Source organism: Phyllobates terribilis, unplaced genomic scaffold, assembly GCF_046119375.1.
Source record: "Phyllobates terribilis strain yellow unplaced genomic scaffold, ASM4611937v1 Scaffold_4__5_contigs__length_816908805, whole genome shotgun sequence".
NCBI lineage: Eukaryota > Metazoa > Chordata > Amphibia > Anura > Dendrobatidae > Phyllobates > Phyllobates terribilis.
In genome coordinates this window covers 42,166,563-42,185,236 of record NW_027362764.1, presented here as the reverse complement: position 1 = coordinate 42,185,236, position 18,674 = coordinate 42,166,563, and the positions used below count along the sequence as shown (strand labels likewise).

Genomic DNA, 18,674 nt, shown 5'->3' with positions numbered 1-18,674 from the left:
GTGCTGTCATACTATATAGAAGGTAAGTACTCTACAGAGAAGTGGTACTGTGCTGTCATACTATATAGAAGGTAAGTACTCTACAGAGAAGTGGTACTGTGCTGTCATACTATATAGAAGGTAAGTACTCTACAGAGAAGTGGTACTGTGCTGTCATACTATATAGAAGGCAAGCACTCTACAGAGAAGTGGTACTGTGCTGTCATACTATATAGAAGGTAAGTACTCTACAGAGAAGTGGTACTGTGCTGTCATACTGTATAGAAGGTAAGTACTCTACAGAGAAGTAGTACTGTGCTGTCATACTATATAGAAGGTAAGTACTCTACAGAGAAGTGGTACTGTGCTGTCATACTATATAGAAGGTAAGTACTCTGTACAGAGAAGTGGTACTGTGCTGTCATAGTGTATAGAAGGTAAGTACTCTACAGAGAAGTGGTACTGTGCTGTCATACTATATAGAAGGTAAGTACTCTACAGAGAAGTGGTACTGTGCTGTCATACTATATAGAAGGTAAGTACTCTACAGAGAAGTAGTACTGTGCTGTCATACTATATAGAAGGTAAGTACTCTACAAAGAAGTGGTACTGGGCTGTCATACTATATAGAAGGTAAGTACTCTACAGAGAAGTAGTACTGTGCTGTCATGCTATATAGAAGGTAAATACTCTACAGAGAAGTAGTACTGTGCTGTCATACTATATAGAAGGTAAGTACTCTACAGAGAAGTGGTACTGGGCTGTCATACTATATAGAAGGTAAGTACTCTACAGAGAAGTGGTACTGTGCTGTCATACTGTATAGAAGGTAAGTACTCTACAAAGAAGTGGTACTGTGCTGTCATACTATATAGAAGGTAAATACTCTACAGAGAAGTGATACTTTGCTGTCATACTGTATAGAAGGTAAGTACTCTACAAAGAAGTGGTACTGTGCTGTCATACTATATAGAAGGTAAGTACTCTGTACAGAGAAGTAGTACTGTGCTGTCATACTGTATAGAAGGTAAGTACTCTACAGAGAAGTGGTACTGTGCTGTCATGCTATATAGAAGGTAAATACTCTACAGAGAAGTAGTACTGTGCTGTCATACTATATAGAAGGTAAGTACTCTACAGAGAAGTGGTACTGGGCTGTCATACTATATAGAAGGTAAGTACTCTACAAAGAAGTGGTACTGTGCTGTCATACTATATAGAAGGTAAGTACTCTGTACAGAGAAGTAGTACTGTGCTGTCATACTGTATAGAAGGTAAGTACTCTACAGAGAAGTGGTACTGTGCTGTCATACTATATAGAAGGTAAGTACTCTATAGAGAAGTGGTACTGTGCTGTCATACTGTATAGAAGGTAAGTACTCTACAGAGAAGTGGTACTGTGCTGTCATACTATATAGAAGGTAAGTACTCTACAGAGAAGTGGTACTGTGCTGTCATACTGTATAGAAGGTAAGTACTCTACAGAGAAGTGGTACTGTGCTGTCATACTATATAGAAGGTAAGTACTCTACAGAGAAGTGGTACTGGGCTGTCATACTATATAGAAGGTAAGTACTCTATAGAGAAGTGGTACTGTGCTGTCATACTATATAGAAGGTAAGTACTCTACAGAGAAGTGGTACTGTGCTGTCATACTATATAGAAGGTAAGTACTCTACAGAGAAGTGGTACTGTGCTGTCATACTATATAGAAGGTAAGTACTCTACAAAGAAGTGGTACTGTGCTGTCATACTATATAGAAGGTAAGTACTCTGTACAGAGAAGTAGTACTGTGCTGTCATACTGTATAGAAGGTAAGTACTCTACAGAGAAGTGGTACTGTGCTGTCATACTATATAGAAGGTAAGTACTCTGTACAGAGAAGTAGTACTGTGCTGTCATACTGTATAGAAGGTAAGTACTCTACAGAGAAGTGGTACTGTGCTGTCATGCTATATAGAAGGTAAATACTCTACAGAGAAGTAGTACTGTGCTGTCATACTATATAGAAGGTAAGTACTCTACAGAGAAGTGGTACTGTGCTGTCATACTATATAGAAGGTAAGTACTCTACAGAGAAGTGGTACTGGGCTGTCATACTGTATAGAAGGTAAGTACTCTACAAAGAAGTGGTACTGTGCTGTCATACTATATAGAAGGTAAGTACTCTGTACAGAGAAGTAGTACTGTGCTGTCATACTGTATAGAAGGTAAGTACTCTACAGAGAAGTGGTACTGTGCTGTCATACTATATAGAAGGTAAGTACTCTATAGAGAAGTGGTACTGTGCTGTCATACTGTATAGAAGGTAAGTACTCTACAGAGAAGTGGTACTGTGCTGTCATACTATATAGAAGGTAAGTACTCTACAGAGAAGTGGTACTGTGCTGTCATACTGTATAGAAGGTAAGTACTCTACAGAGAAGTGGTACTGTGCTGTCATACTATATAGAAGGTAAGTACTCTACAGAGAAGTGGTACTGGGCTGTCATACTATATAGAAGGTAAGTACTCTATAGAGAAGTGGTACTGTGCTGTCATACTATATAGAAGGTAAGTACTCTACAGAGAAGTGGTACTGTGCTGTCATACTATATAGAAGGTAAGTACTCTACAGAGAAGTGGTACTGTGCTGTCATACTATATAGAAGGTAAGTACTCTACAAAGAAGTGGTACTGTGCTGTCATACTATATAGAAGGTAAGTACTCTGTACAGAGAAGTAGTACTGTGCTGTCATACTGTATAGAAGGTAAGTACTCTACAGAGAAGTGGTACTGTGCTGTCATACTATATAGAAGGTAAGTACTCTATAGAGAAGTGGTACTGTGCTGTCATACTGTATAGAAGGTAAGTACTCTACAGAGAAGTGGTACTGTGCTGTCATACTATATAGAAGGTAAGTACTCTACAGAGAAGTGGTACTGTGCTGTCATACTGTATAGAAGGTAAGTACTCTACAGAGAAGTGGTACTGTGCTGTCATACTATATAGAAGGTAAGTACTCTACAGAGAAGTGGTACTGGGCTGTCATACTATATAGAAGGTAAGTACTCTATAGAGAAGTGGTACTGTGCTGTCATACTGTATAGAAGGTAAGTACTCTACAGAGAAGTGGTACTGTGCTGTCATACTATATAGAAGGTAAGTACTCTACAGAGAAGTGGTACTGTGCTGTCATACTGTATAGAAGGTAAGTACTCTACAAAGAAGTGGTACTGTGCTGTCATACTATATAGAAGGTAAATACTCTACAGAGAAGTGGTACTGTGCTGTCATACTGTATAGAAGGTAAGTACTCTACAAAGAAGTGGTACTGTGCTGTCATACTATATAGAAGGTAAGTACTCTACAGAGAAGTGGTACTGTGCTGTCATACTGTATAGAAGGTAAGTACTCTACAGAGAAGTGGTACTGTGCTGTCATACTATATAGAAGGTAAGTACTCTACAGAGAAGTGGTACTGTGCTGTCATACTGTATAGAAGGTAAGTACTCTACAGAGAAGTGGTACTGGGCTGTCATACTATATAGAAGGTAAGTACTATACAGAGAAGTAGTACTGTGCTGGCATACTATATAGAAGGTAAATTCTCTACAGAGAAGTAGTACTGTGCTGGCATACTATATAGAAGGTAAGTACTCTGTACAGAGAAGTAGTACTGTGCTGTCATACTGTATAGAAGGTAAGTACTCTGTACAGAGAAGTGGTACTGTGCAGTCACATTGTATTGGAAGATCTCTATAATGAGAAGTTGTACTGTGCAGTATTCTCCAATGAGAATGGCTTTGGTTTGGCAGCTCAGATTCATGACGAGTCTTTTGTCTTATGATGACAGGAGACATATTTGTGTAAATACGTGTTAGTAAATGTTCACACCCGGCCCTGCAGCCGCAGTAAATCCTCTGTGCAGATGTAATGTTAACCCCTGAAGGACACGGACGACTTTATGAATGGTGAACAGACTTCACTTTTTGAAGCCAATGTTATATTTTATGGAATTGCATTCTGAGCAATTCTCCGGGGCGATGTCCACTATCGGACTATGGGCTTGGGTACTTGGTACTGAGCAGCTGGATTCGCTCTCCCCTTCCCCTATGTCAGGCCGATCACTCCTGCACCTAAAGGCTTTATTGCTCGTAGTGCAATTCCTAGATGGTATTGTAGTCTGCAACCTGCGGCTCCAGCGGTTATGGAACTACAACTCCCAACAAGTTATCTTATTTGTGTTTGAGCTCATTTCGGAGCCTCCCCTGACTATGCCTGCTTGTGGGAAAGTCACTTCGGAGCTCTCACATTGTAGAAGGCAGAAGAGCAATATACAGGGGAGTCATCAAGGACATAAATGGTGGAATTTATCTATTATCTGCTGTTATTATGGATCTCAATGTAACACCAGCCATGGACGCGCGTCAGTGCCCCCTGACACTTACACCCCACTGTAGTAAATGGGGCAGTGGTAAGACGACAATGATTACAATTCGTCATTAATATCAGATCGGTGGGAATCTGACACCCGTCACCCCCTACTGATCAGCTATTGAAGTGAATAGGAGCTGGGCTGCAGTACTCAGGAATGACCACTGCATAGTGTACGGCGCTGTGCCATTCGGCTCCATTAACTGTTTATATCCAGTTGCTCTTGGGGCCGATAACAGCAGATTGATGACCACTGACCAGCAAAAAAACAAACCTTCATACGGCTGTGCTGATGGTAAAGTAAAACAGTTATGGCTCTGGGAGATAGAAAAAAATGTATATTATCTTGGGTGGTGTATGGAGGTGGAGCTAATAGTATTAGCCCTGGTGGTCTAGCATGATGGAAATGTTAATATCAGCAACACCCTCTGGTCTAGGGCATCCTGGTCGTCCTAGGGGATTACCATTTAAAGTCGAGTACCCTGTTCTGAAAGAATACAATACAATTCCATTGAAATATTATGTATCAATTCCAGGAGAAACTTTTATCATGGACATGGGAACTTCGGAGTGTTTACCTTTAAGGCGGACCCCGGGGTGGCCTTTGTCCCTTTGTTTGACTTGTTACTGTTTCCAGCTGACTGCTAATATGTGTCCTGTGCTGGAAAACTCCCACAATCAATATTAGGCACCATTAGGCTGAATAAACTGCAGAACAAGGATAAGACGACTAAATCTGTCCCTACACGGGACCAGCGCCAAAAATACCCGGACGGTGCACTTAGGCTGAGACACCATATAGAAGTGAAAAGCAGGAAAAGACGGCGGCCCCTGCTACTAATCGCCTCATCCGTCATAGGAAAGAGAAATGGTTCAAAAACAGAAAAATGATACAAAATTACAATAATAATAAACAACCGATAAAAGGACGGACACCAGGTCCTCAGGATTAGATGGTCCCCTCATGGTCAACCTACAGTGTCATTTATGATAATCCAGAATCAAAAACTAAAAAATTATCACACGTCTGTTAAAAAATTTTTGCCAAAATTTTTCATTTTTTTTTAAAGCTCACGTTCATCTCAAGTGCTAGCTCGGGTGTGGATTATTGTACGTTCTCCAAAATAGAAGTATCCCAATTTATTTCAAAAACCTCCAAACTAGAAGGAGCTGGAAGGTGTGGAGACCAGTGGTCTTCCCTAGGTCTGTGCTCAAAAATCGAAGTGGAGCAAAACTGGATTGGGAAAAGGAACATCCATGAGGTCATCATCACCCTGATGGCCGCCATACTCATTAATTGAATACTGGTTGATATCGCTGATCATCTATTTGTATGGGGGCCTCTCGGACTCTCTCCATGGCCGCTGTGAGGTCCACCTCTATAGTAGTTGCACCGTAATTGAGATGCCAATCAATGGGAACTGATCAAGGGCAGAGGAGGAAATCTAAAACGGAAATTTATAAAATAGGTCCCTAAAAATTTTCTGCACAAAGTTACACGGGAACCCGTAGACTTCTCACGTTGTCACATGCCATCTGTCATCCAAAAAACAAACCGCCGCTGTTTCACGCTTCTTATCTCCACGTTGACTTTGTGGCCTCCTTGATGTATTTGCCCATTCTAAGGAATTATCTAAAAAAAAAAAGTATCCGATGGAATTTTCCAGATTTGCACCTAGAACTGGTGGCCCCCTTGGGGGAAAATTTTGTATGTGGCCTTGTTTACATCATGCATTTTTTTTGCTTTTTTTTTTGCCACAATTTTCCATAAGCTTACAAAAAATACATCAAATTTAACACTTTTTTGAAGAATGACAATAAAAAACACATCAGAAGCACATTATGTGAACACAGCCTTAGGTATATTAAATCTTCTACCATTATCCCCAAACTGACCACTAAGTTCTAGGTGTCGTTCTAGAAAATGCTACCTGTTGCTTTTTGTATATAGTAATCTCCTAATGTTCACTTTATAAATCTGTATGTGGTGAGCTCCTCCTAGTGGTGGCTGTATAAATCTGTATGTAGTGAGCTCCCCCTTCTGGTGGCTGTATAAATCTGTATATAGTGAGCTCCCTCTAGTGGTGGCTGTATAAATCTGTATGTAGTGAGCTCCCCCTTCTGGTGGCTGTATAAATCTGTATGTAGTGAGCGCCCTCTAGTGGTGGCTGTATAAATCTGTATGTAGTGAGCTCCCCCTTCTGGTGGCTGTATAAATCTGTATGTAGTGAGCTCCCTCTAGTGGTGGCTGTACAAATCTGTATGTAGTGAGCTCCCTCTAATGGAGGCTGTATAAATCTGTATGTACTGAGCTCCCTCTAGTGGTGACTGTATAAATCTGTATGTAGTGAGCTCCCCCTAGTGGTGACTGTATAAATCTGTATGTAGTGAGCTCCCTCTAGTGGTGGCTGTATAAATCTGTATGTAGTGAGCTCTCTCTAGTGGTGTCTGTAAAAATCTGTATTTGGTGAGCTCCCCCTAGTGGTGGCTGTATAACTATGTATGTATTGAGCTCCTTCTAGTGATGACTGTATAAATCTGTATGTAGTGAGCTCCCCCTAGTGGTGGCTGTATAACTCTGTAGGTAGTGACCTCCCCCTAGTGGTGGCTGTATAATCTGTAGGTAGTGACCTCCCCCTAGTGGTGGCTGTATAATCTGTATGTAGAGAGCTCCCCCTAGTGGTGGCTGTATAACTCTGTAGGTAGTGACCTCCCCCTAGTGGTGGCTGTATAATCTGTAGGTAGTGACCTCCCCCTAGTGGTGGCTGTATAATCTGTATGTAGTGAGCTCCCCCTAGTGGTGACTGTATAAATCTGTATGTAGAGAGCTCCCCCTAGTGGTGGCTGTATAACTCTGTAGGTAGTGACCTCCCCCTAGTGGTGGCTGTATAATCTGTAGGTAGTGACCTCCCCCTAGTGGTGGCTGTATAATCTGTATGTAGTGAGCTCCCCCTAGTGGTGACTGTATAATCTGTATGTAGTGAGCTCCTTCTAGTGGTGACTGTATAAATCTGTATGTAGTGAGCTCCTCCTAGTGGTGGCTGTATAAATCTGTATATAATGACCTCCCTCTAGTGGTGGCTGTATAAATCTGTATGTAGTGAGCTCCCCCTAGTGGTGACTGTATAATCTGTATGTAGTGAGCTCCCTCTAGTGGTGGCTGTATAAATCTGTATGTAGTGAGCCCTCCCTAGAGGTGGCTGTTTAAATCTCTATGTAGTGAGCCCCCTCTAGTGGTGACTGTATAAATCTGTATGAAGTGAGCTCCCTCTAGTGGCGGCTGTATAAATCCATAAGTAATCAGCTCCTCCTAGTGGTGGCTGTATAAATCTGTATGTTGTGATCCACCCCTAGTGCTGGCTGTGTAAATCAATATGTAGTGAGCGCCTCCTAGTGGTGGTGTATAAATCTGTATGTAGTGAGCTCCCTCTAGTGGTGGCTGTATAAATCTGTATGTAGTGAGCTCCCTCTAGTGGTCCCTGGAAGCACTATAACTATTTACAGCAGGTAGTGTAGGACCACCAACCCCTATGAGCCCTAGAGCAGCTGCTTTCTTCGAAGGTCTCCACAATTTACCTATCTCTTAATCATCCCAATATACGGGGGAAAGAGAAGGATATAGGAGAACTGATAATAAGATATGTTTTTTTTTAAATCTTTTTAGGTTTTGGGTAAGAAGCCGAGTCTCCCGGCCGGAGATGACAATGACGAGGTCGCAGATGTTACAAACAGGAAGATGGCAAAACTCTATATGGTAAGAAAAAGTTACTTTGATTTGGGGGTGAAACAAGTTTTATTGGGGTCCATAGTATTTCACTAAAATTAGGTCTCTCCTTTAATTGTCTTCATCTCCTACGCACACAATTTCACTGTTACTACACTTTATTTTTGCGGCTTGTTAACACAGTGGAGTTGGGTCCCCAGGTTGTCAGACCCCATAGCAGTCCCTACGATTTCTACTCCCGTAGTTATGTTCTTCTTGGTGTGAAACCAGAAGATAAGATTGGTGGAAGTTTTGGGTTTCCATATGCACTGTGGCACCTGAACTATCTCAATCATTGCCAACCCCCCCTAGTGGTGAGGCAGTGCGTTACATCAGATGGGATTGCTTTTTTTTCAAAAAACAAGATTGATGATTTGGGGTGACCAACATCAGTAATACTTATCAACACGTGGGTAATCCGCCACCATTAATAACTGACGTCCATTACGGTTTATTGGTGGGTTTCCTAGCAGGTTTGAAGTTCCCCAGAAGGAAAAAGTGTGTGACCCTCTGTACAAGAAAATCTATAACATCTATAAAATGCTGGATAGGTATTATGCAAATGATGAAACTTTTGACCAATCAGAGGTACCGAGAATACTCAGGGGCAGGAGAAAGTCTTCCTTATATGGGCATTTTCTAGATACAAAGTTAAAGGGCAGCTATCTTTATGACCAATGTTCCTTACTGTGGAATATGTAAAAATAGAAGAAAGTAGAAATTACCCACAATTCTGTATTTCTTCTATGTTACTTTAGAAAAAAATCTTCTATAAAACCAAAATTGCTTCATGGACTGGAAGAAACCCAATTCATTAGCCCTAAGTAAGAGCACATGGCGACGGCAAAGCTTTTGCTCCAAAACATGTGATAATATCCCATGCCAGCGGCAGACGGGGGTGCGGAGGGTCCGAGCCATACCGAGAAAAGAATGAAGGGGAGGGTGTGTGCATGCGCCAATTGTGGACCATTTATTTCCCTGGCAAAGGGCTCGGTAGTAATTCCTGAGTGGACTCAGGGCTATAGAAACCCTGTACTGGAACGAGGGGGAATGGCGCCACTCACACGTTGCGTAGAAAAATCCAATTCTCTCTTTTTTTTTCTTTATCTTAAAAGAGAGACATAGATAATAGATAGATAATAGATAGATAATAGATAGATAATAGATAGATAATAGATAGATGATAGATAGATAAATAATAGATAGGTAATAGATAGATCATAGAATCATAGATTGGTAGAGTTGGAAGGGACCTCCTGGGTCATCTGGTCCAACCCCCTGCTCAAAGCAGGATTCACTAGATCATAGATGATCATAGATGATAGATGATAGATCACTAGATGATAGATAATAGATAATAGATAGATAGATGCTAGATAATAGATGATAGATAGATAATAGATAGATAGATAGATGATAGATAGATAATAGATAGATGATAGATAATAGATAGATGATAGATAATAGATAGATAATAGATAGATAGATAGATAGATGATAGATAGATAATAGATAGATAGATAGATAGATGATAGATAGATAATAGATAATAGATAGATGATAGATAATAGATAGATAATAGATAGATAGATAGATAGATGATAGATAGATAATAGATAATAGATAGATAATAGATAGATAGATAGATAGATGATAGATAGATAATAGATAGATAGATAGATAGATGATAGATAGATAATAGATAGATGATAGATAATAGATAGATGATAGATAATAGATAGATAATAGATAGATAGATAGATAGATGATAGATAGATAATAGATAGATAGATAGATAGATGATAGATAGATAATAGATAATAGATAGATGATAGATAATAGATAGATAATAGATAGATAGATAGATAGATAGATAGATGATAGATAGATAATAGATAATAGATAGATAATAGATAGATAGATAGATAGATGATAGATAGATAATAGATAGATGATAGATAATAGATAGATGATAGATAATAGATAGATAATAGATAGATAGATAGATAGATGATAGATAGATAATAGATAGATGATAGATAATAGATGATAGATAGATGATAGATAGATGATAGATAATAGATAGATGATAGATAGATAATAGATAAATAATAGATAGATAATAGATAGATAATAGATAGATAAATAATAGATAGATAATAGATAGATAATAGATAAATAATAGATAGATAATAGATAGATAATAGATAGATAAATAATAGATAGATGATAGATAATAGATAATAGATAATAGATAGATAATAGATAGATAATAGATAGATAGATAGATAGATGATAGATAGATGATAGATAGATAATAGATAAATAATAGATAGATAATAGATAGATAATAGATAGATAAATAATAGATAGATAATAGATAGATGATAGATAATATATAGATAATAGATAGATAATAGATAAATAATAGATAGATAATAGATAGATAATAGATAGATAAATAATAGATAGATAATAGATAGATGATAGATAATAGATAGATAATAGATAGATAATAGATAGATAATAGATAGATAAATAATAGATAGATAATAGATAGATAATAGATAAATAATAGATAGATAATAGATAGATAATAGATAGATAAATAATAGATAGATAATAGATAGATAATAGATAAATAATAGATAGATAATAGATAGATAATAGATAGATAATAGATAGATAATAGATAGATAAATAATAGATAGATAATAGATAGATAATAGATAAATAATAGATAGATAATAGATAGATAATAGATAGATAATAGATAATAGATAGATGATAGATAATAGATAATAGATAGATAATAGATGCTAGATAATAGATAGATAATAGATAGATAGATAGATAGATAGATGATAGATAGATGATAGATAATAGATAGATGATAGATAATAGATAATAGATAGATAATAGATAATAGATAGATAATAGATGATAGATAGATTATAGATAATAGATAGATAATAGATAGATAATAGATGATAGATAGATGATAGATAATAGATAGATAATAGATATTTATAGATAATAGATAGATAATAGATACATTGCTATGTATTTTCCAGGCAGGTCCATTCCGAAAAATGCCTGAAAGAATGTTCCTGTTCATTTCTATGTACATGTCACTTGCTGTTCACACCTTCAGGCTTTTGAACATCTTTTAAACACTTCAGTTTTCTATAATTGCCAGGTCATTAAAATAAGTGACACGTTCATTTTTCTGTTGTATTTTTTGCTCAATGTCCTGTAATTGATATTGCAAGTTAATGGCAAAGGTCGGAAGATTTCCAGACGTTTTTTTGGAAAACTTTGCCATCGTTTTTACTTAAAAATAATGCTACAGTTTCTTCATTATTCAATAGAGTGAAAAAAAATAAATAAATAAGCGACCAGGAAAACAACAGTAAAAAAGATGTGACAAAAATTTAGGGAAACCCTTAAGAAAAACATTGATAAAATGCTCAGGAAACGAATGAAAAATTGACACAAAAAAAGGAAAAATAAATGCCCAAAATGCCGGGTTTTAAAAAAAAAGGCAAAGTTTACAGAAGTGTCTTCTGCTTGAAAAACTTTGCGGGTTCACCTGAGTTTAGAAGACGCTGTGTGGACAGAGCCTAAAGGAGCTCAGTACTTTCCAATAGATGTCAATGTGAAGGCTCAGAAGACTTTCCCAGGAGCGGAGATGTTTCCGGGAGCGGCGTCCTCCTCATGTAAATCGTGTTACATGTTTATTTCTTGCAGAGGAAATATCTGAGTAAACACCCGGAGCTTTATATATATATAATATATCCCCGCAGGGGGAACAAATACTGTGGAATAGGTCATTCTTAAAGGGACCATACAGTCTAGAACTAAAGGAAAAGTTCTGCAACATTCTAATAATTGTTACTTCTTATCATTGTCAAGATCTCTGCTTGTTGTCAGTGAACTGTAAGTTATTAAAAAACAGGGCAGACCTACCAGTATGGCTGGGGATTTGTTACAATGTGTCAGTGTAGGGGAAGAACAATCAGCAAGGATAGAGGAGGCTTGAGTTGATACATTGTAATAAACCTATTAAAGCGTCTGTCACTTCTATGGGGAGAGACGTGATGTCCGACCACCATTGCTAGGTTATTGTACAAGCGTCGTACCCGGAGAGGACCAGTGCAAGATGCCTGCCGATAACTTGTGAGCGGCTGACGTCACCACAGTGGAATTAAATGGTGCTGGATAACCCCTTTAAGGCCTTATTCACATACAAGTATATTGGATTTGGCACCATGTAAATCAGCAGCACCCCCCGCAGTCACGACCGGTATTCAGTATATAGATGAAAACCAGGATATACGGTATGGTGAAGTGAAGAAACAGCTCCGCTCTTTGAATGTGAAATACTCTACAATTTATCCTGCCAAATTAAGAGTGGAAGCCTTTGGAAAGGTCAATTTTTTCCCGTCACCGGTAGAGGCCGCCTCGTGGTTGGAGCGGAACCGGAGCAAATTGAGAGAAGCTGAGGACTCGGCACGGTGAATGCACGACCCTGCTATCCTGACCACTGGACAGGGTTGTGGCTCTGCATTGCTCTGCGAAACCGCAGAGGAGGGGGAGAAACCCCCGCTGGGATCTACGTTTTATAGTTTTATAGTTAATTTGTTTGATTAATGGTTCGGGACTATGCATATTATTGATTATGTGGTGGAGAGACTGCCAATGCTGGAGGAGGACACGGCGCATGTTGATATGCGGTATACTACGATGTTGCTCAGGTTCTTTGAGCTCCCACTCTCACGTTGGGAAGAGAGTGACAAGAGAAGGGTGGGGGGAGGTGGATGGGTTGGATTTGCGGGAAAATGGGGTTGCTTATGCTGTTTGACCTGGTATGCTGGGGAACAAAATGGAAAGATGTTACTTGATGATGGTGGATTGTTTTTTCTAATGCACAATGAGTAACCGTACGGTTCGGATTTTAAGTTGGAATGTACGTGGTATATCTGACAGGATTAAGAGGGCAGCAGTTCTGAATCACATCAGATCTTGTGATCCTATGATTGCGTGCTTACAGGAGACCCATCTCACTAGAGATACTAGGCACTGGCTATCGAGAGGGTGGATGTTAAAGACATATCATTCCACTTATTCCTCGTACTCCAGGGGGGTGTCAGTCCTAATACACAAAAACGCACTTTATGAAGAGCTGGCAGTGCAAGTAGACAGTGAAGGGCAGTATGTATGGATTGCGTGCAGATTGTATGGACACAAAATGATTTTAGTGGCTTTATATATCCCTCCACCTTATTCAAAAAAGGAACTTCAAGCAGTAATGGACTTGACGGCCAGATGGGGGGAGGCTCCGATGTTGATTATGGGAGATGTTAACAACACCATGAATGACTACTGGGATAAAGTACGTCCGGCAGGTATGGAAGCTGGACGGGACGGAATGACTGCATTTGGCACCTACGTGGGGGAGCTGGGGCTGGTGGATCTGTGGAGAGTACGAAATGAGGGTAAGAGGACCTTCTCGTGTCATTCGGCTACACACGGAACACTGTCAAGGATAGACCTGGCTTTTGGGGATACTGCTATGGATGGGATGGTTGGGGAGGTGGAATACCTACAGAGGACTCTATCGGATCATAGTCCTATGGTTGTCACGCTTCTAGTGGGATCTGCTCAGGGTCAGAGGGGAGGTTGGCGTCTTCACCCGACGTGGCTTAAAGTGGTGGATATGGGTGGCATAACCAAAGAACTAGAGCACTTCTTCCAAGTGAATGAAGGGAGTGCTGAGGCCACAGTGGTGTGGGAGGCTATGAAGGCATTTACGAGGGGACTCTTTATAAGTGAGATCTCACGGTGTAAGACCAAAATTAAATTGGCAGATCAACAAATAAAGGATGACTTGACAAGGGCAGAGGCAGACATGATTTTGGCGCCAACGAGTGTAGCTCACAATAGACTAAAATTGGCACAGGAGGCAGTTAATAAACTGCACATGATGCAAGCTGAGAGGAAAAGGGCATTTCAGCAAGCCCAATTCTTTGAGGAAGGAGAGAGAGTGGGTCACTTGTTGGCGGTGATATCTGCGGCACAGAGGGAGTCTTCCAGGGTGTACAGGTTGAGAGACCAAACGGGGACGACTCTGACAGACACAAAGGACATATTGGAGGTCTTCAAGGAATATTACATGGCACTGTACAATTCAAGAGTACGGGACACGGAGGGGGCCGTAGAGGAATTTTTGGAAGGCATCTCACTGTCTAAATTGTCTGAGGAAGATAGGATGAGGTTGGATGAACCTGTGAGTGTGGAGGAGGTGGAATGTGCAATTCTGTCTATGCCCAATAACAAATCACCGGGTGCTGATGGTCTACCTGGAGAGGTGTACAGGGAGCTGGTGGAACTGCTAGCTCCAAAATTGAAATCTGTGTTTGATGAGGCTTTGGTGAAGGGGGCGTTACCGAGATCAATGGAGGAAGCGGTGATAGTGGTTCTGCCAAAGGAGGGGAAAGACCCCATGGATGCGGAGTCGTATAGGCCCATATCGTTGTTGACAACGGATGTCAAAGTACTCGCTAGGATCCTGGCCACCCGGCTCTCCGGGGTTGCGCATACTGTTATTCACGAGGACCAGTCGGGCTTTATGCCCAACCGCTCCACGGCTGTTAACTTGAGAAGATTATTTCTTAATATGCAGCTGCCTGCTGATAATGGTGGCGGGAGAATAGTGATGTCATTGGACGCTAGAAAAGCATTTGATAGCGTGGAATGGAAATATTTATGGAAAATCATGGAAATAATGGGATTTGGCCCCGCATTCATGGCCTGGGTGAAGTTATTGTACTCATCCCCAAGGGCGGTAGTTAAGGTGAATGGTGAACGGTCCGGGATGTTTGACTTACATAGGGGCACAAGGCAGGGGTGCCCGCTGTCCCCGCTATTGTTTGCGGTGGCAGTGGAGCCCCTGGCGGCCAAAATAAGAGCTGAGAGAGGAGTGGTCGGATTTAAATTTGGGAGGCTGGAAGAAAAAATATCACTGTATGCCGATGACATCCTGTTATTTCTGGAAAATGCAGGAGAGACATTGGGGTGCACGATGGATGTAATTAAACACTTTGGGAGCATTTCGGGACTGGAGATAAACTGGCACAAGTCTTATGTCATGGCTGTAGATAGACCAATAAAAGCGGAGGAGATAGATGAGAGGGGGAAGCAGCTCCAGCTGGTTTCACAATTTAAATACCTTGGGATATGGGTGGCGCTTCCATTGACACGATTCACGGATCTGAATTTAGTTCCTCTGCTAGAGAAATTTAAAAAGAAAATAGGTGCATGGTGCCAATTGGCATTGACGGTGACGGGTAGAACTAACCTGATTAAGATGGTCCTTATGCCACAACTAATGTACGTTTTGCACAACTCACCGATATGGCTACCAAAAAAACGGTTTCAGGGTATTGATTCTATCTTCAGATCTTTGATATGGGGCAAGAGGCAGGCAAGGATTAAATTGGGAACGCTGCAAAATGGGAAGGAGGAGGGAGGATTGGCCGCACCCAATCCCTGGGTCTATTTCTTGGCAGTACAGGGCCAGCATGTCAGGGGATGGAGAGAACCTGATTGTGGAGGGGCAGCTTGCCGGGTGCTGGTACATGTGTCGGGGAGACGCCCACTGGTCCAGGCGTTAGAGGATGGTACCTTTAAGAAATTGGGAGCAATATATCCTACCTTAGGCTTGACTCAGAAGGTATGGGACACTATTAAAAAGATCAGGGGGGTGGACGAGCTGACTAAGTACTCACCGGTGTTGGGCAATGAACATCTGCCGGAACTTAATAAGCTGTGTCAAATGGGCAATTGGAAGGCGCAAGGAGTGAGATATGTGTGCCAGCTGCAGAGTGGAACGGACCTGAAGACCTTTGAGAAATTGAGAGAAGAATTTGATTTGCCTTTGGTGTGGGGATTTCAATACTATAGGCTTCGACATGCTTGGAGGGCACAGTGTGGATTGGGAGCCATGACGGTTCAGGGTGACATTGTACTAGACTCTGTGTGCATGAAGGGAGGGACGAGGGGAGTCATATCGAGCTTATATCATGACCTACTGCACTCCTATCTGGGGGGAAATCACTTCATTGCAAAGAGTAAATGGGAAAGGGAGGTGGGTACCCTCACAACAGAACAATGGGAGGCAATTCTAGAATATGTCCCGAAGATCTCTCTAAGCGAGCAGGCACGGATCTCCCAATTATACATAATACATAGGACATACAAAACACCGCTGCGCCTGTACAAGGCGGGCTTGAGGGGAGATTCCAATTGCCCTAGATGTGGCACGGACCAGGCCGGACTGCTACACATGCTATGGTCATGCCCGCGGCTAGTGGCTTATTGGTTGGTCGTTGTTAACAAAATTGAGAGGGCTTATACATGTACAATTGACAGAAACCCGGTGCTGTGTGTTTTGGGGGAGGTGGATGGAATACCTGTCTCAGAACATTACAAAGTGGCGATAGCGCGATTGCTATATGTGGCACGCAAACTAATAGCACGAAAATGGACAGATTCGGAACCCCCCACTAGGAGGGAATTTATTGCTCAGACACGTACGGTGATGCATTTAGAGGAAAGCATTTACAGGCGGAGGCATGGAGAGAGAACTTTTGGGAAAATATGGTCCGCATGTGTGGCACCCCAGGGGTCTGGTCTCCACAATAATAGCAATATTATGTCTGAGAGCAGGTGGGAGGTCTCTTGGTCAGGGATCTTATGCATGCCACACCTCCTGCCCAGTCCTGGGAGGGGAAGAACTTCCCCTATAAAAACCTGGGGCTGAGGCAGGGTTAGGGAGAGAGAGAGAACAAGAGTAGAGAAGAGAAGCAGCATAGGAAGAAACAACAGGAGCTCTGTGGGAGCAGTGCTACAAGGAGTCAGGGGCTGGCAGCTGCAGAGCTCGCCCTGACTGAGAAGTTATCTCCGGACCCGGAGTCCGAGGCTGTGGGGACTAATCCTTACCCAGCAGCAGAAACCGACCGGCAGGGGATTGCAGGTCCTCTGGCCCAGAAACCCGAAGGCACGGTCACACGCGTGGGACCAGCACCGCCATCGTGGAGCGGAAGCCATTAGAAGGCCCCGAGTCACCGGCCATACGGGTGAGCACCACACGGTACACTCAGGGACGTGGGCTACTTTTACCCGCCTCTAGCAAGGTAGCCAGAAGAGTACAGTTAGCTGGGAAGGCCTACAACTCCGCCTGGCCAGGGGAGATCCCATCTGCTCAAGGACTGACCAGGCCCCGATCGCTAGCAAGTACTCCGGGAGGGTCTATCTTTGTCACCAGTAAAGACCCTGAACTACACGCATCGTCTCTGAGTGGTTCCTGCTACCCCCATCATCCACGTCGGCTGTCCTGAGGCCATACCCCTCCCGTTGGGGGTTATACCATCCCCGCTGCACCATCCTTCCACCGGCCTCAGCGGTCTGCCCTGCAGCGGCAGCTCCAAAGCTGCATTCAACGGGTGGCGTAGTCATCCAACATCTACTGCTAATAGACTCACCACTTAGTTTGACTCCCTGGGCACGGACCGGGTCACCGCCACGAGACTACTACCCCCATCTGATCCGGCTCCGGGTAAGCCCCCGTGCACGCGATGCCGCACGACACAGAAGGCCCAGGGGCGCGTCAACTTTTGGCGTAGTCGGCAGGATTTCGTGCCCGCAACCACCGGGTACTGCGTGCCTGAAAAAGACTGTTCAAACTTACCAGTGGTGAAGATTCCCGCCATCCGGCGCCATCTTCAGCCTTCTTCCCGCCATCGGTGAAGATTCCCGCCATCCGGCGCCATTTTCAGCCTTCTTCCCGCCTTCCGTGGAGTTTTCCCGCCGTTGGACGCCATCTTGAAGACGCCGCGCGGGAAGAAGAGGGGCGTGGACTCCAAAAGCGCGCGAGAACTGAAGCCCCGCCTCACGTCCAGACGTCGCGTAAGGTCCTGGAAGGAGCCCAGCAGACGCCGACGTCACAGGAGCGCGACGGAAGGTCCTCGACCCTGACGATCCACTGCGGAGCCGCGGCCTATGGAAGAGGATCATCGCAAGGTAGGCCACGGTCCACTGGGGGGGAGGAAGATGTCGGATACGGAGGAGAGCTTCACTGCCTCAACCCCCGCCAGCGCCAGCGCTGCTGCAGTCATGCCTTTCACCATGCCCTATATCCCGGGAGCAGCCTGGCTACCCCAATACTCAGGGGAGTCACATACCCTGAATGACTTTAGAGAAAAGCTGGATAGCCTCTTCCAGGTGTACCCCCTCACAGAAGAGCAAAAAGTGAGCATCCTGGTGGCCCAACTAACCGGGGCAGCCCAAAGGGAGGTAAAGTCCTGGCCACCTGGGAGGAGGACTGTCACAGGGATACTAACCCGGCTGAGGGACACCTTTGATACCCGCACCTCAGCCGAGATTAAGCTTAAATTCTATGGGTGCAAGCAGCGAGCACATGAGAGTATAAGGGACTATGCACTAAACCTAC

At 42.5% G+C, this 18,674-nt stretch overlaps 1 protein-coding gene across 1 annotated transcript in view; it reads left to right on the top strand.

The window, feature by feature from the left end:
• The window catches only part of SCIN (scinderin), a 273,292-nt gene that overhangs the window by 192,632 nt on the left and 61,986 nt on the right, over positions 1–18,674 (top strand). The window contains exon 5 of the mRNA XM_073677281.1: positions 8,063–8,152. Coding sequence (XP_073533382.1) covers positions 8,063–8,152 — 90 coding nt within the window. The remainder of the gene's footprint in view (positions 1–8,062; positions 8,153–18,674) is intronic.